The 25,479-nt window shown below is 47.9% G+C and overlaps 2 protein-coding genes across 5 annotated transcripts; both read right to left on the minus strand.

Moving 5' to 3' along the window:
* Positions 1-252: 252 nt before the first annotated feature.
* On the minus strand, positions 253-7,864 carry LOC115840480 (RNA-binding protein 4). Of its 2 annotated transcripts, XM_030833467.2 has the most exons (4): positions 7,730-7,864; positions 6,186-6,609; positions 2,356-3,043; positions 253-668 (listed from the first exon to the last, which is right to left on the minus strand). In XM_030833467.2, exons 2-3 carry the CDS (start codon positions 6,595-6,597, stop codon positions 2,364-2,366), a joined length of 1,092 nt encoding a protein of 363 aa, XP_030689327.1. In that variant the 5' UTR covers positions 6,598-6,609; positions 7,730-7,864; the 3' UTR covers positions 253-668; positions 2,356-2,363. The 2 variants fall into 2 exon arrangements, with proteins under 2 accessions (XP_030689327.1, XP_060158867.1); XM_060302884.1 differs by lacking the exon at positions 2,356-3,043.
* Positions 7,793-23,942, minus strand: RBM14 (RNA binding motif protein 14). Of its 3 annotated transcripts, none has more exons than XM_030833458.2 (3): positions 23,502-23,942; positions 16,249-17,713; positions 14,590-15,472 (listed from the first exon to the last, which is right to left on the minus strand). In XM_030833458.2, exons 1-3 carry the CDS (start codon positions 23,836-23,838, stop codon positions 15,265-15,267), a joined length of 2,010 nt encoding a protein of 669 aa, XP_030689318.1. In that variant the 5' UTR covers positions 23,839-23,942; the 3' UTR covers positions 14,590-15,264. The 3 variants fall into 3 exon arrangements, with proteins under 3 accessions (XP_060158864.1, XP_030689318.1, XP_030689319.1); XM_030833459.2 differs by having other exon boundaries at positions 15,315-15,472; positions 17,603-17,713; XM_060302881.1 differs by lacking the exons at positions 14,590-15,472; positions 16,249-17,713 and adding an exon at positions 7,793-7,932.
* Positions 23,943-25,479: the final 1,537 nt, after the last annotated feature.

Below are 25,479 nucleotides of genomic sequence, written 5' to 3' on the forward strand. Positions count from 1 at the left end.
GATGGTTTTATAACAAAGGTGTATGAGAGACAGAAAGTCTTTAATGGAATAAGCCTGCCTACCTGGGTTCTTCTATGTAAGTCCTCTTTTACCTTTGGCACCTATAAATCCTATCTACAATAAGGAAAACAACTGCAGTGATGTTCACCCAGAACTGAATGTCAAACTTTATACCCTCCCCTTCTCTTCCAGAGACAAATAAAGAACCCAGACACAAGCCCAAGTAAGAACTCTCTCAAAGCACACATTCCCTAAGTTGAAAAACCATTTATTTCACCGGAAAGAAAAAAGTGATCCAACGCTATGTGTCTACCTGCCATAAGCCTTTAGGTCAAAAAGACTCAGAAGCAGTGACACTCTCACAACACCCACTGGAAGCAGGAGGTGGGGATACAGTACAACCCCCACCAGTTTCTGCACACAATGAGACCTGCTGGGAGAACAGAACATGATGGGAAGCTACAGAAGTATTGAAGGACAGAAAGAACACGGAAATGGGCAGGAGAGAGGAAAGAAGAGGTGGTCTGAACTTAACAAGGTAAATTAAGGTCCACGGTTCCTGGGGGACTGAACGCACAGAGCTGAGAACGTCCCGGAGATGGGGTACCACGAAGGGTGTATTCTCATGCACAACTGCAGCTCGGAATTTCAGCCCACACACATCCCACCTGAAAGAGAGCACAATACAGGGGCTTTACAGCAAAGCTCACAAGGGCTTTCCCACTTACACTTCAAAGAACATCTTTACAAAGTACGGTAACTTGACACTCCTTTTAAGTTTACTTGTATCCATCCATAGTATAATAATAATCTCTAAAAGTGAAAAGAGCTTGAAGGCCAGACAGTAACTGGGAAGGCTCAAGCAATCCCAGACTAGCCTTTCTCTAAACGAAATAGCAAATTTTCTTTCACGAGAGTAGACAGACATTGCATTTCTCTTGATGTTAGCACATTAGCATTCCTCAGAGAAGGCAATTCCACATTTACAAACTGTCACTGGAGAGCAGGAAAAAGGGAGAGGTTCCAATTAGCTCTTAGCTCTCCACAGTAAAAAGTATGTTTGAATCTTGGAGTTACAAGTTAAAAATCGTTTAAGGTCTAGGAAAAAGTGGCATTAACTGAACAAGCTGTAACACCTGAGGGCGTCCAACTCTGACTAGGGAAGAAAATAAAAGAACGTACTGGAGGGCATGTGTAAGCTACACATCAGGTCACTCAAGTTTCTTCTCCAGCCCTATCAGTGATCTCCTATCCAATAACCCTGGGCAAGTCACATACCTTCTGCCCTAATGGAAAAGATGACAGTATCACCCACCCTGTTACTACAGGATTACAGATCAATGGTAATGTCTGGGACACAATGGGAGCTACTCAAGACAAACGGTGTTGTGAAACACCCTTTAATACAACAGCAGTCTCAAACACCTAGAGCCCAAAGCTGGCAAGCATCAGAAGAGAATACACTCAAGTAGAGCCAAATGGATCATGAGGCTCAAAATGTATAGGAAAAAGCCAGAGGACTCAAGGTAGAGCTGGTGGTTGAAGAGTGTTAAATGCTCATAGCTGGTGGGAAGATGAAGGGAGTGACGTGCTTAAGGCAAAGCTCCCAACCTTGGATTTCAATATTACTGAAGAAGAGTAGAATTAACAGGGTGCGTACATATTTACGTTATTATGTACCTTAAAGAAGTGGAGAGAATGTCAAATCTAATACCGTGGGGACAGTTTAAAAACAAAACTGAACAAAGTAAATGGGCTCTTACAGGACAGATTCAAAGATAAAGCAATGGGGTAGGCATTCTATTCAGCTCAGGGAATGAATGTGAACTGACCAGAGAAGTTGAATTTGAGTCTATGCCCCAGACTCCTTGCTGAAATCAACTTTATAAGTTGAAAGATATCTTTTTCTACTCCTCTCTGCCCCAACTTACCATCAGACCTTTCACACAGCATGAAGCAGAACAGGAACCTTGCAGACCTTAGTAATGTCACACACCTAGGAATTTCAACGAAGGCTCTGAGAAACGGCACACCTGGGTCTGAATGTCTGGTTTCCAGGTTTGGTTCAATTACAGCACACAGGTGTGACCCAAGATTCATCACACCACTGTTTGCTTTTCCAGGCACAAATGGAATCAGATTGACTCCCAGGACTAGGAGCCCTGGAAAAACAGCCATGAGGGATAAGGATGTTTATATATTTCACAAAATAGTTAGGACTTCTCCCTATCCTCTGAACCATTAGCAACCTTACCCTAACCCTGCAAAAGCAAGCAAGCAGGGCAGCCTAACTGGAGCCTTTAGGCTGCAGGAGGGATGGCAAAACCAGAACAAGGGACACCCCACCGCTCTCACCTCAAGCTTTAAAAGGCTGAATACCGCGCCCGATCCGCATACTGCTCCCGCTCATACCGGGCCATGTCGTACAGGGAATTCCGCGCGGCCGCCGAAGCTTGGGACAACTCACTCTCATGCCCGTAACCGTAGCCCTCTCCAACAGTGGGGACTGGGCCGCGACGCAGGGGGCTCCGATCGCGCCCGTAATATGAAGTGGAAGCTGCAGTAACAGCAGCAGCGGCTGCTGCAGCAGCAGCAGCTGTAGCAGCAGCAGCTCCTGAAGTCGGCAACAGGTGTCTATCGTAGGGATCGAGAGAGGTGGAGGTGAGGTGACTGGCCATGGCTGTATTCTGGACTTGTGGCAGCTGGGACAGGGTCTGCTCTGCGTAATTATACGCAGAGGCAGCTGCAGCAGCCACTGCCTCATAGGACCGGGCAGCACGGCAGCGCTTGTAGTAGGCATCGAGCGCTCCGTACGCGTTGTTGTAATACAATGAATCCCCATAGCTCATGGCGTAAGGTGTACGCACTGCTCCATATTGCTCATTATATTGCTCGGTAAAGTCTGCCACTCGGCCCGAACGATCTACCGGACACTCTTTGGACCAGTGCCCCTCTTTCCCGCACCGATAGCAGCCGCTCTGGTCTCCCATCCCGGGCGCAGTCCTAAGCCGGCTGGTGGACAACTGCACGTGCATTCGTTTGCCTTGAAGAAACAGACGCAAGAAGGGTTGCTATCACTCTTAGTCATAGCCCCAGCCCCTACCCCAGACACTGGTCATAGCAATGGCTTTACCTAGACAACTCTAATGCAGGATTCATTGCCATTTTTAAGATATTTTTAAAAGGTCCAGTATAAATTCAGTATAATGACCTGATTTCAGGCAAAGATCAATTAAAGGAAGAAATGTTTCAGCTCTAACACCAGTTTAACGCTTAAGAAAGAAACTACTCTAGCTCAAAAATAGGCATTTCATCCTTTGCCAAGTAACTGTGGACAAAAACTACTCTGAACAGTGGCCCAATGTCAAAAGAAACCACAATAATAGTGCTCCACAACATTCTGACACCTCCAATCTTCACTATTAAGACTCCTGAATTCAGTAAGCAGGAGAATGCAAAGGTCAGTCCCCCATACCGCCCCAAAATCAAAGAGAATAGAGTAGGACTCTAAAGTTACCATTGACAGTAATCCAGACTTGATCCGTGGCTGAGTGCGGTAGGCAAGTTTCAAGACTTTTGGGAAAAACACTCATGAATGGGGGAAGAGGGGTGAAATACGAGTTGAAGGACTGCCTTCCCCCTAAACTGGGTCCTTTAAATTGTTAGTTCTGATATTCATTCTAACAGGGATCCTTTACAATATTTAGTGACCCCTTATAACAGGGGGTCAAACAAAACAGGTCAGGCCGTTCACAAGATGCCTGAATTTTCAGAAAGAGTATTATGAAAAATGTGGAAGAAAAGAGGGGATGAAAAAAGTGGAGAATGACCAATAATGTTAGTGTATCAAACTGTTCATGTTAGCGCAAGATTAAAGTACTTTTTCTCCTTTAGAGATCTAAGATCCTAAGAACATGCACTTGATACTAGTTTTTGCTGAAAATTACAATTTGTATTCTGGAAATGAAAAAGTTTAAATTTTAAACCTTTTCACAGGAGCAGTTTCCACCTAACATGATCTACCATTTTAATGTAAGCAAAACTCCAGCAAAACCTTTCCAATACAAATGGCTATCATGCACCCAAGCATGCAGATGGCGAAGAAGTGAATGCTTAGAACCAGGGGAGTTAACAGATAGGTCATCTACTCAAGTAACGTTATAGAAAATGGTAAATATACAATTTCACCTACAAAATTAAAGTTAGGTTCTAGAAGACTAAAAAAGGGAAAAGGGAAGGACCAAAATATCAAAAAAAAAAGTCCCGGTTCAAACATTTTATCTGGTAAGTGTAGGCTGCCAGTGAAAAGCTAAGATGTACAACTAAGTACTTAAGTGCTTTAAGTGCTAACCCATGTCCCTCATTATTTGTCCAAGTGGCCACTTTGGCACCTAACAAAACCAGAGAAAATAAGGGCAACCGAGGAACCAACCATGTCTCTTCAAGACATAAAGGTCATTAATAAATGTCCTGACCTAAAGATTTGCCAGAAAAAATTCCAAAGTCAGAAAAAGCAGCTAAGTCTTTAAAAATATCTAAAATGGATGTTCCTTAAATGGGCAAACAATAAAAAGAATATCCCCAACACTGAGAAACTGAAAGGGAAAAAGACCATCATAATAAATACTGCTACTCTATGTACATACAAAACTGTACTAGACAATGCTAAAGAGAATGACTAACAGTAAGGAAAACAGAGCAAAAACAACTAAACCTCAGAGAGCCTAGACTTCAGATACCAAGAGTTATGCTCTAAGTATGATGTGTCCTGTATCAGTTCACAATACCCTTCCCTTACATGTGTTAACTGTTACAAGGAGACACCACCACCTCTTCTATGACTTGGTTAAAGTGTAGAAGAGTATCCAAAAATTAGATATCATAAACCCTCCACCAGAGCAGCCTTTCCTCCCAATTAAGTTGTTGACACAAAATAATTCTCAACTTACCAATTAAAAATGGAAAACCAGACCTGAGAGACCTGTGACATTTTTCTTTAATAATGCACAGCAATACCCATAACACAGGGCACCATTAACTTGGAAGAAATGATGATCAGACTTCCAGGTCTAAGAAGGTCCAATTTAAGTAAACATCAAAGATAGCCGAAATGACTCTTAACAAGAGGAGTGCTCAGGAGAAGCAGCAGCTACTACCTTGTTCGGGCTGAAAAAGGTTGGAATATAGATTTAAAATGTTAACAAGGAGTTGTGGGAATACTGCATAATTTAGAAGTAGTTACACTGAAGGGGAAAGGCTCTTTTCTGGCTTTGACACTGGGAACCCAAAGTGGGTGGACGAACAGTAGAGTTAGCAACTCACCATGGTTACCACCCCCTTCACAACTGCCACCCTTGCCACAGGAGCTTAGATCTTAAACCAAGAAAACAAAATGTCTATCCACAGCATCATTCATGCTGCCTTCCAGGCACACTATTAATCTAGTCAAGGCTCCAAGGTTAACACCCATCTAAGTACTCTAATCACCAAGGATGTTAGAGCTCACTCCTCAAACCAGTGAAACGGCTTTGCCATTATCGCCCCCCAAATCCCAATACCTTCTCCTCAGAAACTCCTGAAATTAGCCTTCAGTTCTAGAGTGTCCTCGTCCTCCAAACCGAACCTCTTGGTGCAAGCGTAACAGAAAAGCGGTAAGAGCTATAACAATTTAAAGACACTAGTTCTCTCAAGACTTGTTTAACGACAAATTATATTTACCGAGAAGCCATGAATTGGGATGAGGTGGGGGAGCTTCACAGATATTTTGCTCCTAAACATGTGGCTTAAGCCAGCTTTTGCCAGGTCCTTCCACATACAAAATAACACATGGGGTGCTGAGGCAATAAATTTCAGAGTGAAACACTGTTAGGTGCTCTACTACCCCCCCACCCCGCAAAAAAGACAAAACTGAATAAATCTTCAGAGGAAGGGATTTCTGCACTAATAGGCAAAAAAGCCTAGGGGTTCCAAACTAATGCCAAGTGGTTCTTCTCCCAAACTTGATTTGCCTAAGGTAAAGCCTCTAAATCCCATGCATTCTCCATTTAAGCCCATCACCCACACTTAATCCTCACAATCAGCCAACCAACAGCTGTATCTCTCTCTCTATCCCAGACCCCTCCTATCCAGCCTATTTTCTACACAAAACCTTGTGTTCAGCCCTCTTCCCAAAGAGGGTGGTTCACCTTGAAACTCTGTGTTGTCAAGGCCCCTGATGGCCTCCACTGCATCCTCTGCCCGCTCCATGTGTACAAAGGCATAATCTTTCACGATGTCACATTCGATGACTGGACCATACTCCTCAAACTTGGCCCGAAGCTCCTTGTTGGTACAAGTAGGACTGATGTTGCCTACATGCAACTTTGTGGATGTTTTGCTCTTATTCTTGCTGGCTTCCACGTTGATGTTCACCCCGTGCAGCTTGTAGTGGTGCAGGTTGCGTATGGCATCCTCGGCCGCCGTCTTGTCCTCTATGTGCACAAAGCCGTAGTTCTTAATGATGTCACACTCCAGCACCTTCCCATACTGCTCGAAGAGTGAGCGGATCTCCTGCTCTGTGGCCTCCCGGGGCAGGTTTCCAATGAACAGCTTCACCATCTCGGACACAGCCTGGGCGAAAAAAAATGAAATTTCTAACAAAAGACCTCAGGCCCATGTCAGTTAAAAAAACAAAAACAAAAACAAAAACAAAAAAAACAATACTGCCATCTCCTTTGGGTCTGGCAAATATTTCCAGTTTTCCCCCCTCTCAGACGCCCCACACGCACACCCCCAGATAATAATCAAAGGGAAGTAGGAATAAGGAGGCCCGCTACAATTCCAGCTATAGAACCTACAGAAAGGAGAAAGCATCTGTGACACAGATCCTTAGCAAACACAGACAAAGGGTTTGGTAAGAGCTGAATAGTTTCAAACGGAAACGCAAATGAAAGCGGGGCATAAATGCAGCCCTAGGGGTACTGGGCTTTCTACCTACTAAATAGACAGCAAATTCCCTGGAGGTCCGGTTAGGACTCCACGCTTTCACTGCTGAGGGCCCGGGTTCAATCCCTGGTCGGGGAACTAATATCCCGCAAGCCACGCGGCGGCTCCGCCGCTAAAAACAAAAAAAGATAGAAAACAAAGGTCTAACTACTTGGCTGGCTGGACAGACTGAAATTATGAACTGGCTCTTCCTCTCGTAACCGAATTAGCCATTTCCTGAAAAAAGGACCTTATAATAGCTACATTTTAGGGTTTCCTTTGGAAGCAGTGAACCCGTGACTTAAGCTGGATAGCGAGGCGTTCGGAGAGTACAGGAAGTGCTGGAGCGGGGAACGCCTCTCTCGGGGTGCCGTCCTACGAGCTCCTGGAGAATTGGAGAAATGCATGGCCAGAGAAGGGGCCTTGAGCCTCAACGGCCAGACGACAGTGTCTCGGGGCTTCAAAAATTTTCGAAACGGGGTTGTAATTCCTAAGTCTAACGGAAAAGCGGTTATCTCGGTAAAAGCCTCGAGGCAGTAAGCCGAGCAAAGTCGGATAGAGGGCAAGGTGGGGAAAAAAGCAAGGTATTCTCGGGGGAGGTCGTGGGGGAAGGGCTGCTTGAGGCTTACCGCGCAACGCCGAGCACCGAGGTCGGCTCTCAGTGACGAGTGCGGAGGCCAGGACCACCCTAGGATACCCCTAAAGCCCAAGTCGTGAGATTTAACAGGGCAAAAAAAAGACAGTGAAGGGGCTCGGAGTCTCTCACCCGCACGAAAAGCAGCAGGGGCTCTTCCTCGCGGCGCGGACGCTTCTGACAAAACGCTAAAATGGCGGCGGCTGCAGCAGTGACTCTGGGTAGAGAGGGGGAGGTGAACCTACCACCGGATTGGCCGTTCAATAAAATAAAAGGCAGGCGTTCCCGTAGATCCTCTTCCTGATTGGTTACCACGAACGCCAATTACCTGAGGCCTGGAAGAGGTGGAAACGTCAGTAACCCCACAGAGTCTATACGAAAGCCAATGAGCACCTCTCTCGACAAACCGAGGTCACTGATTGGATGGAAGGTCGGCGTGAGGGAAGAACTACCAACGTGGGCTTCGCTGGCGGGGTTCCGCCCGCCATTAGGCGGAGCGAGCTAGGGATCCGGTGTGGCGGTCTTCAGCTTCATGGCGCCAACTTTGTTAAGCTTCCACATTTCGCCACTCCACGTGCGCTCCATTTTGCCTTCTACTCCACACTTCTCCCTCTAATCTCCCAAACGCCATCCCTCTCGCAGCCAGGGTGCTGCGGGCGGTAGCTTACGCAGACCCAGAAGCCAGGTAAGAAAAATAGCAAAGCTTCCCACCTGAAGAAACCAACCTCCTCCTTTGGCCAAGAATCCGCACTGGCGCCCTGGGAGTCCCGGAGCTACCCCCACATTGAAACTACTTTCATAGGTGGTGAAAGGAACTCTGAAAACGGTTAATGGGCTCAGCTTCAATTAGGGTATAAAGGCCCCGACGTCGGCTTGGTTGACGGCTGCATTTCTCAGGAGGCGCCGAGGAGACAAGTTCCTTGGAGGAACCAGCCTCCCGGGGTCCAAGATGAAGAAAAGGGTTCTCTGTGTGACCGTGGAGATTACGCATACACCCCCACCCCGCCCTGAGAAAAAACTAGAGCAGCAAAGTTTTTTGTTTTATTTTATTGGGCGCCATCAGCCAGAGCTGTAGGTTTAAACTCCTAGAACCGACCTTAGAGGGAAGAGCCTAAGTCACAACCAGCTATAAGCAAAATACAATCAAAACAGCATTCTCCAGAGGGTCCGGCTTCCCTCCTCACATTTTTTTTATCATCCTTCGGCTTCTTCACATAATCCCATAATTCACTGAACAAGCAAGGCAGCTTTTGAAGAGGGAGTTTAAAAAGGGGGATGGAAGAACTTAAAACATGATAAAAGCAGTGAGGAAAGGGATCATCAGGAAGTGAAGATGACAAAAGCAGAACACACTACCGTTCAAAGCAGCCCCCCCAAAAGGGGTGGGGATCATAAAGAGAAAGGTGAAGTCAAAGTTATGGAAGTAGATTTTAAAACCTGACGTGACTCAGAAATCAAACGGTGGGGAATTGGTCAATAATTTATTCTAGGGTGGGAAAAGGCAGAAATCTAAAAATGTCACATTTACAAATGTAGTGGTCACTAATCTTGGTCCGTTTTCATTGTGGATCCTGATGCTGACACTGCGGCTCTGAATAAAGGCCAAAGGATCAGTGATGAAGAAAACCAACTGCATGTTAGCTGCAAGTGTGCCCTCTGGAGGGGCCCTGCATCGGGAGGTGGTCACAACTCCTTGTGCGCAGGTTCGGAAACACATCTGGTATAGAAATCCTTTCAGCTCCTTTGTTTGATCTTCCAAAATTTTTGTCCTAATAGCCTTGGAGATAAAACTTTCTTCCAAAATACCAAAGCATATGAGATCAGCTTACTCTATGAAACTAGGAATCTCTCCAAGTCCAAAGGGGAAAAACTGGGAATAGAAATCTTCTCGGGATCACAGTTCAGGCCAGTTTGCAGACCACCACCCACACCCACCCCCTGATCTAATTATTCTTGGTTTACCTTCTGAAAGCCCTCTAGGTCCAGTTATATTTGTTTCATTTTGCAAGCTCATCCAACTGAGTAAACCACATTAAATCATTCCCCTGCTTTTTAAATTAAAACCAACGGCAACTGGAAAAGTTTCAATTCACACTACCCAATCTGGTTGTTGCCAGAATCTCCCAATCTCTGTAACAATTCTCCCACCCCCATCCCTAACACACCCCACCCCAACTATGCTCCAGCACACTGGCCCCTTTGTCCCAAGCTCATTCAGACTGAAATGTTCTTTCTCCAGGTCCTTCGCTGGCCACCCCATCTAAACACAGCCCCCCACTCCAACGCTACACCTTGGAACTCTATCCCATGACTCCATGTTGTTTTTCCAAATACTTACCACCACTTGAAATTCGTTCATTTTCTTACTCCCTCCCAGCCCCTGCCCCCAGCAAATACTTGTTCTACAGGGGCAAGGACCTTTTCTTGTTGTCTATTACCCTGTGTTAAAACTAAAACTGCCCCTGGCACGTGGTAAGCACTCAAATATTTGTTGACTAACTTAACAAATAGATAAAGCATGAGTTAAAACCTTGATAACCAAGAGGAGAGAAATGACTTTGGATTTGCAGTCAGTATCAGCTTAAGAACATGGACACTTAGTACTAAAAACAAGCCCTTTTGCTCTTATCACCTAGTATACTTTCCAGTCTCCCTCAAACATAAAAAGCCCAAAAGCCAGGGGTAACTTATGCTACAGCTTCTGATCACCAGGATTACGTTTCACAAATGCTGCAAAATGAAGCTTTAGGTAGGGAGATTTGTAGCTCCAGTGTCTCCATACTGATGTTCATTTATCCAACTGTATTTTACCAAAATACTTAAAAATTAAAGGTTTTTAAATTAAGGATATCTGGTCCAAACCCTCTACCTTACCACACCAACTACAGAGAATCGGATGTTTTAAAAGCACTTTGTCTGGAACACTGAAAACGGCCACTTTGGTGATTCTTCTGATCAGGTTACCAAGCCTCTAAATTAAAAGATAAAGCAACTTGTCCAAAGTCATCTAGCCTTTCTGTCAGAGCCAAGCTTAAGTATGTTCTGGCTCCACATCTTGAAGAGATGAAAGAGGCTGGAGCCTGGACTCTTGAAAGGGAAATGAGGAACAAATCCAAATTCAGAGGGAAACACTGTTGTCAGTGTAGACCACTCAAATGTGAATAAGCAATCTATTTGTTTCAAACCCTTTCACACTCTTAGGAATGTATACAACTTATATACCTAATAACTCTGGCTCCTAATCCAGAAATGAGTTACTGGTATAATAAGGGCTCAAATTAAAAACCAGTAATCTCCAAGGATGTTCAGAGGGAGCCACTAGGCCAGTCAGCAAGCTTCCTAAGCCTCCAATCCCACTGCCAACTACACACTCTAAGCCTCCCCTTAATGTCTGTGCAGGGCCCCTACTCCGTACCTTTCTTCTCCATACCTAGGGGAATCTGACCCTCAGGACACAACAGTGTTGTCTGACACTGGAGGTGGCCAAAACTGGTATGGTCCAGTGGCCTACATCACACCTAGGTACCACTCATTACAGAAATCCCCCTTCTTCACTGTTACTCATACGTGCTGTACTCACACCTACACCCAAAGTCCTTTGCTCAGCTGTGTGCTACCCTACACAGTCCCAATCTCCCCAGAATGTTCTAACTTCTTATTTCTGAGATGGCTAGCATTTAATGAGCAGTGACTATATATGAGGCTCTACACTTGCTACATGTTATTTGCTCCAAAATGGCTGGTTCAATTCCTTGATCCACTACTTTCTAGCCATGTGATCTTCAGAAGTTACTTAACCTACAGCCTCAATTTCCAAAATAGGTTTAAAAGTACCTAATACAGGCTTCCCTGGTGGCGCAGTGGTTGAGAGTCCGCCTCCTGATGCAGGGGACACGGGTTCGTGCCCCGGTCCGGGAAGATCCCACATGCCGCGGAGCAGCTAGGCCCGTGAGCCATGGCCGCGGAGCCTGCGCATCCAGAGCCTGTGCTCCGCAACGGGAGAGGCCACAACAGTGAGAGGCCCGCGTACCGCAAAAAAAAAAAAAAAAAGTACCTAATACATCTGAGTTGCAATGAAGGTAAAATGAAATATATGAAAAGCACTTTTAACAATGCTTAGCATGTGTTAAATAGATGTTACTATTTTTCCTATCTTACAGATGAAAAAACTTAGGTAGAATTCCTGACATGTCCAAGATCACCCAGATTAAGTGGCAGAACCGGGATTCAAACTTGGGAAGCCTGATTTTAGAGCCAGTACCCTCAGTAATTCTCTCTGTGCCAAGTCAGTTTTCAAATCAAACAAATTCCATCTCCACAGTTTTCTCTAGTGGGGCTGCCCCATCCTCTCCTTCCTTACCTGTCACTTCCCCAGCATTGCTTATTAACTGTAACTAGTTCATCGAGGTAGGTCCTGCACCCACCCCCACTATCGATTTCCCAAGGTCAGCCCAAGGGCTCAGCTACCTGAACACTATTTCCAGCACTACAGACACACAATGTTTCTAATGATTTACAGCTAGACTTGAAATCATTTATTAATAAATTTTTCTTCCTGGAAAACTAGATTCTACCCTTTATGATCTTTTTAAAGGTTCCTATAGAATTTAGGTGAATAAGAATTTTCCACCTATCATATCCATCTTATCTTCTTTATCACCCAAACTCCTATTACATTACATACTAGTCCATAAATCTAGGAAATTAAGTTTCATTATGACCTTAGTCATCCCACATTATAGTCAACTTACTTGGCTTGATAGGACAAAATGACTGCAGAACCAACAGTCTGCGCACAGACTTTGGCAGAGCTTAACTGATGGGCATGACTAGAAAGGCAGCCTACCCATGGAGGCTGACCACTCAGTGATAGTCCCGTTACCTCCAGCACAAGGGATGGGGCCCCAGGCCTACCCCAGACAGAATCTGAAACAAGGTCCAAACCGCAGGAGAGAAGAGGCTGTAGAGGGGAGAAGCCTTTACATAGTCTTGTTCCAGGAATAAACCATCTAAAGCTTCTCCAATGAAGGTCGAGTTATAGAGGTGATAGATCAGAAGAGCAAAGATCTGAAGGACACTGGGAGCGCATATTCCCACCCACCTCTCCCAAAACACACATTAAATGTCTATCCTTCCATTCACTCAACCCAACCGTCTCCGAGTTTTAGGACCCTGGAAATCAGAAATCCACAAAAAGCAAAGTATGAAGAGTGGGCTATAGGATTAACACAGGTGGCATAATTTACAGAGGGAGGGAATTTTAAAACAATCTGCAAGAAAGAGGAAAATGACAAATGATTTAGCTTTAGCTCCTTCTAGCTTAAATGAGAAGCCTGGCAGCGGAGGCAACAAGGGCATCAGGACCTAAAGATAATAAGCAGAGTGATCATCTAGGCCAGGTCAGCCTGAAGAACTTGGGCTGCAATAAAGAAATATCAGCACTGGCCCTGAGAGCACATTAGGAACCATGTACTAATGGTTTCATAGGAACCATGGGATTGGGACAGTGGCAGAACCCTCACTGGAGAGAAAGATGACAGAAAGCCACTGACAAAGAAGTAATTACAAATACGCAGGCCACAATCACAGCACTACAATTAACCAACCCTTGATTTTCCAGGGAAATAACCAGAGCTAAGCCTGTTAGCTTGGCCCTGAGATTACCCCACCCTCACTGCAGAAAAGTGACAAAAAACCTATCAAATTCGCCCTCCTCACAGTCCTGCAAACAAATGAAAAGGAGCAGCAAAGCACCTGAAGGCAAAGAAGTGAGAAGAAAGAAAAGCAAGGAAGAGCACTATGGCCTCAGTACCCCTGAGATTACCCCCAGTTTGCATCCACAAATAGGAGCTCACAGTTAAACAAAAAACATATGCTTTTGCCCACTGGGCAGAGGAAAGAGAACACCTGGGGCAAACTACTCTGTCACAGGGAAGTTCACAAGAAACCAGTGAAGGAAGCAGAAGAGAACCCACCTGAACTCCATTTGACTGATACACACACACCCCAAAACCACCCTGCCCCAACAGACTCCCAAATCAAATTTATAAAGCCCCCTTTCCCAAAGGAATGTCAGTTTCCTGTCACCACCCTACCCAACCAGTCTTTCATTCACCCATCATAAAGCCCAAGCCTCTGTCTTGTCCATGGCTGGAATTGTCTTATTTTGTGCCCAGGTCCTCTGAACCCCTAGTCCCAGAATGAAAGTATAAACAATCAATTCCTCAGCCTATCCCAGCACCCCTATTTGGTTACGCTTGCACCTCACCCACTTCCCAGAGTCTATCATAACACCTTCAAATATAAACCCAACAAGAAAACATCTGGAAACCCTAACAAATGAAGATAGGCAATTTGAGTCTCAGGTGACTATGACAGGGGTTGGCAGGACGCAGGAAGGACACTCCGTGCTGATGTTCGACGTGCGAAATACCAGGTCTATAGCCAGAATCCCCCATACCAGCTTCCAACTGTCCCGACCACAGGGCATTACCAGACAGTGACATGACCCCCCCACCCCAACTACTGGCTCCTTCCCAGTAGTTGTCCCAGCCCCAGTACTTACTGGAGCCCACTGCCTGAAGGACCTACTAGCCTCATAAGCACCAAAGCCACCCATTCCCCACTTCTCACTTGAGAAGCCAAACCCCAGAACCACCCTGCTGGAGCTCAGGATTTTCCTGAACTGGAGACAAGTCAAGGAAAATAGCCAAGCACAGGCGAGGAAAATGGGCAGTAAATTTACTGCATTTTGGTGTGATTAACTCAAGCTGAAGCAACTTGGGCCAGACTCTCCAGTCCTAAAGATGGCAGGCTAGCAGAACGACGATGGGTTAAATCCCTCTGGCAGCAGGGAAATCATTCTAATTCCTACATTCAAACCCCTTTCCTCATCTGCCCTGGGTTCTCTGGCCACCCTCCCTTTAGTTGTCATGTCTTCCTGGATGTCAAACTTCCTGAAACTGAGTGCAATCAAGACAATGACAACCAGGTTTCCAAACTGCAAATCGCCCCAAGTTTTATTTGTAGTCCATACAAAAGGGAAAAAAAATTAAGGTTTTCTAACACCACCTACTTGGGGAGATGGGGAAGTGGACTGTGCCGCACAGCATCAGCTAGAACATCAGGGGTCAGTAGGGATCTGGACATATACCAACCAACTGTCCCAACAGGAACTCAGTCTCAACACAGTCTACAGAGGGACAAAGTCAGGGCCCCCTGGACAACTGGCACAGCTTGGCGCATAGGAAATGGTTAAGCTAACCCTTTCCTGGCCTCCCTCACATCTAAAAAGAAAAAGGCGCCGCCGACCTCAGCTGCAGGTTGCTTCCCCATCCAGACGACCTTAAATATCGCGCACAAAAATAAAAGGGAGCCAGGAAAAAAATAAAAACATAAAAGAAATTCCCATCCTGGGGAGATGGGAGGCAGGGGAGAGGGGAACCGCAGATCTAGAGCCAGTAGCAAGATTCGCTGCTGAGGCGAAGGAATAAAGTAGGTTACTGCCGAACACTCAAAAGGATCGTCTCCTGGGGAAGGTCCACATGGTAGAGGGGATGAAAAACCGCAAACAGGAGAGGTATGGGCCAGTGGTTACAACCTGGGCCTGCACCCTACCCCACCTCTCCTCTCCTTCCCTCCCTGTGGAGCCCTGTCCCAGGATGGCCCTACATGCGGCGCTGGTAGCCAGAGTGCATCTGAGCTGCCCGCAGGTAATCATTATAGGAGCCCGAATAGCGTGCGTAATCGGAATGGGCATCGGGCAGGCGACGGTAATCCAGCGAGGACTTTGTCGGCGAGCGGCGGAACGAAAGCTGCGACTCTGATAAACGGCGGTAATCAGAGAGCTCGGCTAAACGCCGGTCGGAACCATACCTAGTCGAGAGAAGAAGACAGTTGGTGAATGAGACAATTGAGGGGAGGGCTCCAGGTGGGCACGGGGGAGATGCCAATGGGGATAGGGAGGGTGTAATCAGATTGGTCTCCAACAAACAAGATTTTGTCAGAAGGCTCAACACCCTATCCAGGGCAAGAATTCAAGCCTGGTCCAACTCAGTGGGAAACCAAGCCCACCACTGAAGACCACCCTTCTGAACTGGCCAAGGTGGATTCTGGTCTGCATTCCCAAACCACAGACAAACTATCCCCACCCTTGGGCCCTGCAGAGAAAGACCTTGGTTGTTTACCAACAGAACGGCGGACGAAAGCAAGGTCCCCAACTTCCCAAAGAGTGGACGCACCACATACACCCTGCCTTCAGCCAGTGACTGCCAAAGGGACTACTCTTTCAAACCCACCCCCACCAGAGGCCAGGACAACCACGTAACAGGCTTAAGGATCCTTCAGACAGTGGGAAAGACTATGGGCCACAATCTTGCAGGCAGTAGCTCCAATAGCACTTGGGCTAGCCTTGACAGGTGACACTTTTCCCAGCCTGACTAGCTGGTACCACCCCAGTCTGAGCACTATGCTCCACCTGAACCCTGGTGACCAGGAAAGTTCACAGACATCACCCCCCTCAGCTTCTGGACATCCCACAGGAGTAGAGAAGACCAAGGGAGGGGCCGATGGCTCCAGTTTCCCTCCCATGCCAACCTCAGCCCCTTGCCCTGAGCCCCAGCTGGGGGCAGAGGCGGGGGGGCATACAGTACCTTTTCGACATGGCGACAGCCTTTTTGTACGGATCGTCGTAGCTGGCCCGGGGTGGGGAGAGGCGCGTACGCTCATAGGGCGGCGGGGTGCTGTTGGCGTTGGCAACGGCCCCCTGGGACATGGACAGGTAGGCTGCAGACGGCTGACCTGCCCCATCGTAGGCATTGCCCGGCTGGCCACGGTAGGAGGCAGCAGCCTGAGGATGCTGCTGTGCAGCATAGGAAGCAGCCAATGAGGCTGATGATTGAGTGCGGTAAGGAGCTGCCAGGGTGGCAGAAGGTTGGGCCCCGTAGGCAGCTGCAGCACCATAGGAGCCAGTGGCCGCAGCAGCTGACTGAGCCCCATACGAGCCTGATAGGCCCATTGATGCTTGAGCTCCATAACTATTCAGCTGGGTCTGAACAACTGGCTGGGCCCCATAGGAGCCAGCCATTGGGGTAGTGGCTTGTGCAGCATACGCAGCTGGCTGGCTAGCATAAGCAGCAGCTGTAGCTGGTTGTGCCACATAGGCAGCAGGTTGGGAAGAATAGGAAGCAGCCTGTTGTGCAGCGTATGGGGCAGACTGGGCATTATAAGAGGCCGAAGGCTGGGCACTGTAAGAAGCTGCCTGGGCCCCATAAGCTAGTGAAGAGGCTGCAGACTGGGCCCCATAGGAGGCTGCCTGGGCCCCATAGGAGCCTAGGGAGGAAGCTGCTCCCTGGGTGTTGTAGGAGGAGGCAGCCGCACGAACCCCATAGGAAGAGGCAGCCTGCGCCCCATAAGAGGATGGCTGGTTACCATAGGAGGCAAGGGAGGAGCCCTGAGCCCCATAGGAGTTGAGCGAAGAAGCCGCAGCTGGCTGACCCCCATAGGAGGAGAGGGCCGAGGCCGAGGGCTGGGCTCCACCATATGGACCAAGCGAGGAAGCTGCGGCAGACTGGGAGCTAGGGCTAGCCAGCTGGCCCCTGTATGGGGCCCCAAGGGAAACAGAGGGCTGAGCGCGGTAAGAGGCTGCCTGGGCTGTCATGGGCTGAGTCCGATAACCGACACCCAGAGAGGCAGAAGGCTGGGCCCTGTAGGCAGCGCCCAGTGACGCTGAGGGCTGGGCCCGGTAGGTGGCTGGCTGGGCCGTCAGAGGAGCCACATATGAGGCTCGGGGAGGTGAACGGCGCAGGGGGCTGCGGTCGCGACCAAAGAAGGGTGGTGTGGGCTGACGGGCTTGCCCATCAAAGCCACCAGTGCTGTTGCCAAAAGCCTGCTGGTAGTCGAAGGTGGCAGAGAAGCCACCAGTTCCGGGGAATGCCGTATCCCCAGCCCCTGGTTTCTTGGTCTTGTCCCCAGACTGGATAGCCAGGCCAGGCCCCTTCTTCTGACCCTTGGTTGAGAGTTCCACGTTGATGCGCTTGCCCTTCACTTCTTTGCCGTTGAGCTGCGCGATGGCGGCTTTGGCATCTGCTTCCTTCTCCATGTGAACAAACGCGTAGTCTGATAAAGCAGCAGACAGAGGGTTAGCAATTAGGGGGGCAGGGCATGCTACCTGATGGGTCCCAAACTGGACACACCAACAGCACCCAGCTGTTGCCAGCTACCTCCAGGCCTCCAAACCCTCCTCTCCAGGAGTAGGTCATAAAATGTGGCTCCCATATAACAAAGCTTCTGACTGTCCCAAGCAGGCAGCTTTGTCTATGGCTTTCTTCCCATTCTCCCCGTTCCCCCTGCCACCTCACCCAACTTCCTGGTGAGAGAAGAAAGAGCAAAGATGAACAGCAACACAGGATAAAAATCTTCACGTCTCCTGTAAGTATAAACGAGCAGACAAAAAGCAGAAAGCATTCCTGGATCACTCAATTATTCAGTACTGTCTATCCCAAGATTACCAAACACTACTGTTCACCTTTGAGGCTTAACTCTCAAACACTGAAAATGACCACTTATGTCTTGGAATGACCCATGTCTCAGCCCAGGGTCCAATTAAGGCAGGAGAGCTACACTGCAATGCACAGTCCATGAAATTCCTCCAGTACAATCTCCCCCTTCCCCACAGTACTTCCCCGTTTTCAAAGCACTTCCATGCACAGGACCTCATTTGGGCCTCACAACAATCCCAGGAGGCAGGCAGAGCAAAGGATCATTATCCTTATTTTACAGGTGGGCAAACACACTCAGAGAATTTATACGGCTTGCGACAAAACCATGTGTCAGACCCAGAAACAGAATCCCTGCTCTCCATGCCTCTTCACTACACCAGTCTACCCCTGAGAAGTCAATGTGTAAGGCAGGATTGTGTATTAAGACTAGACATTTAAGCTTAGAAGGGGAGAAGCTGGACCCCACGTAAGCCAATAAGATGTGAGAATGGAAACTGAGCCTCCTGGCTGAGTTCAGGCCCAAGGCGCGCGCGCGCGCGCACACACACACACGCCCCCCACCCCCAGGCTACATTACATCAGAGGTTACTCATCAAGAGACAGAAGTATTCCTTACCCCTTGGGCTTCTGTTCACAGAAAAGATTTGGTTTCTCAGCTTCACAGCAAGAAGCTGCAATTACCACAACTAGCAGGCTCTGCTAAGCAGGTTACCCCTCAGGTCCTCATTCAGTTCTAAATGAGCTGTGGTAGGAAAGCCTCTAAGACAGGATGTTGATCTCAAAGTCCTACTCATCTACCATATAGAACAAGAAAACTTTAGGAAAGGAAGTAATAGGAAGAAATTCTTGTTCACATCCAAACTCACAAACCACGATGGTGCAAGCAGAATCTGAAGAACAATGAAAAAGGTCATGCTGGTGGTAAGTAAGGCCATGCACTTAACCCCATCTGGACCTGTGGCTACTTTTAAAGTCCAAGCACCAGGACCCCATCTCTCTCACATCACTTTAGGAAATGAATTACCTAGATGAAGTTACTAAGGTTCCATTCTTGATAAGAAATCCTTTTAAATGGCCTCTAAACAAGTGTCCTAATTTCTAGAAACTTTCATACTGGGATGCCCTCTCTAGCTGTTCCTATAAAGCAAGCCATTTTCCTGGATGTAAGCCACCAACGTGACTCTCATACAAATAAGAATAAAAATAATCAACAGGGGTTTCCCTGGTGGCACAGTGGTTGAGAGTCTGCCTGCCAATGCAGGGGACACGGGTTCCTGCCCCGGTCCAGGAAGATCCCACATGCCACGGAGCAGCTGGGCCCGTGAGCCGTGGCCGCTGAGCCTGCGCGTCTGGAGCCTGTGCTCTGCAACGGGAGAGGCCACAACAGTGAGAGGCCCGCGTACCACAAAAAAAAAAATAAAGTAAAATAATCAACAGGTAGAAGTCAGAAGTGTGGTATAGCAAAAGGAATCCTGGGGCTAGGCGCTAAAATGCCTCAGCTGAAGATCCAGTTCACTGACTTGCTGTAAGTTCTTACGGAACTTACAATTTATTTCTCCATCTGACAATCTGTCCTACCCACCTCAGAGTTAGAAGATTCAAATGAGATGATAAAAATGCCTTGTAGGGCTTCCCTGGTGGCGCAGTGGTTGAGAGTCCGCCTGCTGATGCAGGGGACACGGGTTCGTGCCCCGGTCCGGGAAGATCCCACATGCCGCGGAGCGGCTGGGCCCGTGAGCCATGGCTGCTGAGCCTGCGCTCCGCAACGGGAGAGGCCACAACAGTGAGAGGCCCGCATACCGCCAAAAAAAAAAAAGGCTTGTAAAGTATAAATAGCTATATAATGATAAAAATCATGATAATTATTCAAGCCTAGGAATAACCACAGGCTTAGTTCCCTACAGATATGATCTTTCATCTCTAATAAAACACAAGAAATACAATGTAACCTGTAAATGCAAATTTGGAACTAGCCAGAGATGATAAAGGAACAAAATGAACTATCACAACTGTCTTTACACCCCTATGGCCAGAACCTGATTCTTCCAATTGCGAAAGGCGAAAAGCAAAGCGTTCCTTTAGGCCTAGCCACAGGGCACCAGAACTGTCCTCTCATCTCTCACCTCCAGTGTGGGTACAGTGAGCTAAAAATCAATGCTGGTGGTCCCAGATCTCTTTAAAAGCAAAGGCTGAGCTGACCCTACCACCAGGAGAATGCAATGGCAAGCAGAAAGCAAGAGTGTAGGCAGATTAAAGGGAATTAAAAAACTTTCAGGCACTATGAGGGAATATTAAGGAACCACACTATATTCCTGGTTAACCTATCCACAAATTCCTAGGACTGGAATAAGCTAGGAAAAAACACCCAACAAAAACTTTCAATGGGTTTACAAGAGCAATAGGATGTCACATTATCTATTCCCTACTTAGCTCGGTTTTATTAAGAGACCAACTTGTGAAACTTGAAAATTGAGATTTCATGTGTACAATTCAATTGACCACACAGATAAGCTATATAGCTGATAAAAAGAAAGCCATCAGATACAATTATATCCAATTTATATCTGAGAGTTTCTAAGCCTGATACTGGAGGGAAGTGCGAATAGGTTGTCCAGCTGACTCCATCACATGAGGGCTAACTAACCCTTATCACAGTGAGCAGCTAAACCCAGACCCAGCCCTTCCAAAGATGCCCAGGAACCTAACTACTCCTAGGACAATAAAGAAAAACCAAAGATCTAGAAAACTCCAGGGACCCACCTGCCTGGAGAGGTAGTTCAAGGAAACGGTGACCCCTGAAGGAAATCCATCGCATTTAAAGGGACTAGCAGGCAATGATTTACAGAGCTATCCTAAGGGTCTGGTGACTTCACAATTCCTCCAGTACCAAAGTTAAGAGAATCCAGAAAAATGAGTTTTCCTATTCTCAGAAGAGTAAAAAAATTCTAATTTGAAACTACAGAGCTGTATGTAGGAGGAAAGAATGGCCACCCACAACAAAGGAGAGGAAACAGTTTCCTATTCTGCCCTTCAGACTTCTCATGGAATCTAAATGGTTCCTAAAGCTGTCAGCAACTCTCAAACTTCATCCTTGAACACCCAACAGAATGTAGCTGTGGAGAGTGGTTACAATCTGCTGTTGCTATGGAAATTTTTATTCTACAAATCATATCTAAGCTCCTGGAACCAAGCAACTACGTTATTCCCCCTGTGAAATAAAACGGAACTGGCTGTCCTGTGCAATGCCAAGCTTCTGTGCTTTTCAAAGACCTGACAACCAACACAAGATGACTCAATCAAGTGCCCATTCCCAGAGCAAGAAATAAGTAAGCTATTTATAGAGCCAGAGCCAAGTCTCTTCTACTACATTCCCAACTTAAAAACTTCATTTTCCTTCACTCTAAATAGAAAGGCATCAGTGGAGAATATGATCCTCAAATCTTTACCACAGTCCCTTACCTCAAAATATTATCAGGCACTCTCTTACATATCAGCATAACTACAAACAACAACTAACCACCACTCCCTAAGGAAATCAGTGCATCTCTGCCAATCAAATGTTCGCAAAGGGACAAAATGCACAAAACTTTCACTCTAACTCTCACAAAGAAAACAGTCAAGAGTTCTAAAAACCACATGCAGTTACACACTTCACCCCACCCCCCCATTGTCACTTGGTGTCAGTCCCAAGCAAATTCAGGCAAATTTTTAGCCTTCTCTACCAACCCAAAGAAGGCTTCTTGACCAATGAGTTCCATAGAGACTGTCCCCTCAGATGCAAGTTTCTAGACTCCCAATCTAGTAGCCACTCTGTCTGAGAACCACACAAAAAAATGTAATAGGTCAATCAAACAGAACTCTCATAATGAGTCATATACATTTCCTGGCCAGGGGCCCAATCTGATGCCCTTCCCACTCTTTCACTCTAAATAAAAGCAAAAATTCATGCACCATACAGCCTGCCTCATCAGAGCACCCAGCAGGAAAGCCTGATTCCAGATAGTCATGAATTTGCATAGCCTGAGTTGAGGAAAACAAAATGCAGTATTAATGCAGAAGGAGGAATTACTCCTAGTGGTGGAGACTGCAACCCTCACACTTCCCCCAGTTACGGAAAGGATAAGGAATGACCCAAAAGATGTATCTTGGTGGAAATGAATAAGCACCTGCTCCCAAATGTATTTACTACCCTTAAAACTTCTCACACAGGGTATGAGCAGCTATGAATCCAACACCAGGAGCAAGGGATCAGATACTCACTCCCAGGTTGCATCCCTGAAGATAGCAAGGCAAAGTTGACTCTGATCTGTTCCCAAGTGGAACAGAAACTGGCCACATACACAAGGGCTATACCTCCAAATCTTGCCAACAAAAAAGAAAAAGAGCTTAGGGATAAGAACCCAGACTATGAAAAAAGTCAACTAAGTCCCAAAAAGGAGGTCAGGCCTAAATTATAGTGATATATTCTTCTCGAAGGCAAACTAGGGATCTACCCTGACAATTAGACTACTCAAGCAAAGATGACCATTAAGTCCCCACGTCCCCCTCAGAGTGTGCCCCCTTGCAAAATCACCAAGTTTCTAAAAGGATACCGCCCTAGGGCACCGGCTTGACGAGTTAGTTGCTCAGAAGAGGCCATTTCATAAAACAAGCCTTCGTCCACATGCGAAAAGTCGGGGTTTCCAGTTTATAGATGTAAAATCGATCCCAAAGGGGAAAAAAAAAAGTTTGAGGGAGTTGGAAAGCACAGAATTGCCACGCCTAACCCACCTAACAATACTGAAAGGCCAAAGTGGTTAGGAAGGGGCCCCTCCTGTACCCACGAGTAACTATACCCATCAGTAGACCCACGCCACACAATACTAAAAGATCCCAGCCCAAGAAACTTCCAAGGGCCCCGTTACCTTCCGCTCGGGAGCATTCATCGAGAGGGAACACGACGGTGGCCTTGGGGGGGGTGGGGTTCAGCCCCCACCTTTTCCCTTTTCCCTTGCTCTGACAGACTTCTGAAGAGGAAGTGGGGAAGTGGCGAAATCTTCCCCGCTCCATGATCCGGCTTGTGCCCGTCACTTCCCAATTTCCGTTCGGCGCCAGGCCCAGGAGCCCAGTGGAAGGCGCGCCCCCGGTACCCTCCCAAGTCTCTCAGGCGCGTCCCCGGCCCCGTAGCTCGGCTCGCAGTGGCCGCCGCACCCACCCAGAGCCGCTTCCTCCCATTTGGTTAATGGTGCCTGGCCCGCACGGGAGGAGGGTGGCTCTACCCAACGCGCCCCCAACACCTCCGGCCTCACTCCCGCGGACTTCTCCCAGCCCCCACCGCCAACCGCGCAGTGACCGACCCCCGGGAAAGGGGCGTGGCTAACAAGCAGAGTGCCCCGAGCGCGCCCGCGCCCGCGTCTCCACATTACCTTTCACCACGTCACACTCGATGACGCGTCCGCGGCGCTCGAAGAGGCTGCGCAATTCCTGGCTCGTGCACGCAGCCGATACATTGCCCACGAATATCTTCCAAGTGTTAAGAGGCCGTGGGCGCGACATCTCCACCACGAGCGCGCGCCCCGGCCGCAGCTCGTGGCCATGCAGGGCCTCGATGGCGCGCAGCGCGCCCGCGTTCTCGCGCATGTGCACGAAGGCGAACTGTTTCATGACGGCGCAGCTCATGACCGTGCCGTAGGGCGCAAAGAGAGCTGCTAGCTCCTCCGGCGTCGTATCCGCCCCATCGACGTTTCCCACGAATATCTTCATTTTGCCGCCGCAGCCGCCTTCCCGGAGAGCCTGGACCTCTCCTCCAGCGACAGGCGAAACGTCTGACCCGCCGGCAGTCCTCCCCAGGAATGGCTGGCGACGGAGAACCCCGCCGCGCAGGCGCTCTGACCTAGCCAATCGGAGCCCAGATCCCGCGTGCCCTGCAGCCAATCAGAGAGGCTGAGAGAAAATGCACTCAGGCGCAGCCAATCCCAGAGGGCCTGGAGCCCGCTCGTTAGCGGAGGGGGTGGGAGAGGGACGACTGCGCGCGACCAACCGCCGCTGCCGGGGGGAGGGGGAAGAAGGGCTGGAGAGTGGGATACGCGTGCGAGGAGCGCAGTGGCTGCAGAGAGGCCTAGTCAGTGAGGCGGCCTCTGGCCTGGGTGGGGCCGAGATCGGCGGGCCCCAAGAAAAAACTTTGTTCAGTCGGAAGTCAGAGCCCCTCCCATTCTGGCAACCTAGGCCAAACACGCGCCTAGAGGTGGCAGCGAGTGTCCACGGGAAGGCCCAGCCTGGCGGGAGAAAACAGGACAGACGCCTTCCTTAAGCAAACGACTCCCAGGACTGCCGCCTGTGGTCTGAGGGGACCCTGAGAGGCATTTGCCCTGGAGAAACCCTCGTGCCATTAATTTATTCTTTGGAAACGCATTCCCTGAGGTTGCTGAGGTCCTGGCAGAGGCTGGAGACGTTGAAAAATCAGTAAGAGCCTCTCCCTTTTATGGACTTTCCAAACGAGGAATGAGATATATATCTCTGTGTATGTTTGAAATTTTCCACAATAGAAAGTTTAATAAAATAGGAAATTAAGTCAAAAGAACGGTCCTTGAGAGGGTAAAAATTGAGCCTTTAAATAGAAGAAGAAAAACTTCAAAACTGACGGTTGTACGTATGTAAATAAAAAGATTTTGCATGGCAGAAGACGTCAAAAACAAGAACATGTGACAAGTTCAGGGAAATGTTTGCTTACAAGTTCATGCTACAAAGTTTATTGAGAACCTACCCTGTGGGGCAGGACCAAGGATAAAGCAGTAAACAAAAAGTGACAAAAATCCCGACCTCGGAGCTTATATTATGGTGGGGAGAGACAGATAATAACAAGTAAAACATTTAGCCCGCTAGGTAGTGATAAAGACTTGAAGTAACTGAGGGAGCAGACAAGCCATCCTCTGGGGGGAATAATTCCAGCGTGAAAGTACATGTCAGGAAGTCCTGGGGCAGGAGCATGTCTGTCCAAGGAATCACAAGCTAGTATGGCTGGAGGGGGGAACAGAGTGAATAATAGAGCGTAAGGATGGGGAGGAGGTGTAGAACCTTGTGGGCCATTGAAGTAATTTTGGCTTTCACTCTTAGACCGGAAGTCTAGAGAGCAGAGGGGTTCATCTGATATGACTTATCTTTCATAGTTTTATAAGTATCATTCTGGCTGCTATTGAAATGGGTAAAAACAAAGAGAAAACAGTCATTTGCTCAGAACAGTTATCACTATGGCAAAAATCCAGGAGAGAGGGACTACCCTGGAGGTCCAGTGGTTAGGACTCCGCACTTCCCCTGCAGCAGGCTTGGGTTCAATCCCTGGTCGGGAAACTAAGATCCCTTATGCAGCACGGCCAAAAAAAAATCCAGGAAAGAGATGATGGTGAC

This window comes from Globicephala melas, chromosome 8, assembly GCF_963455315.2.
Source record: "Globicephala melas chromosome 8, mGloMel1.2, whole genome shotgun sequence".
NCBI lineage: Eukaryota > Metazoa > Chordata > Mammalia > Artiodactyla > Delphinidae > Globicephala > Globicephala melas.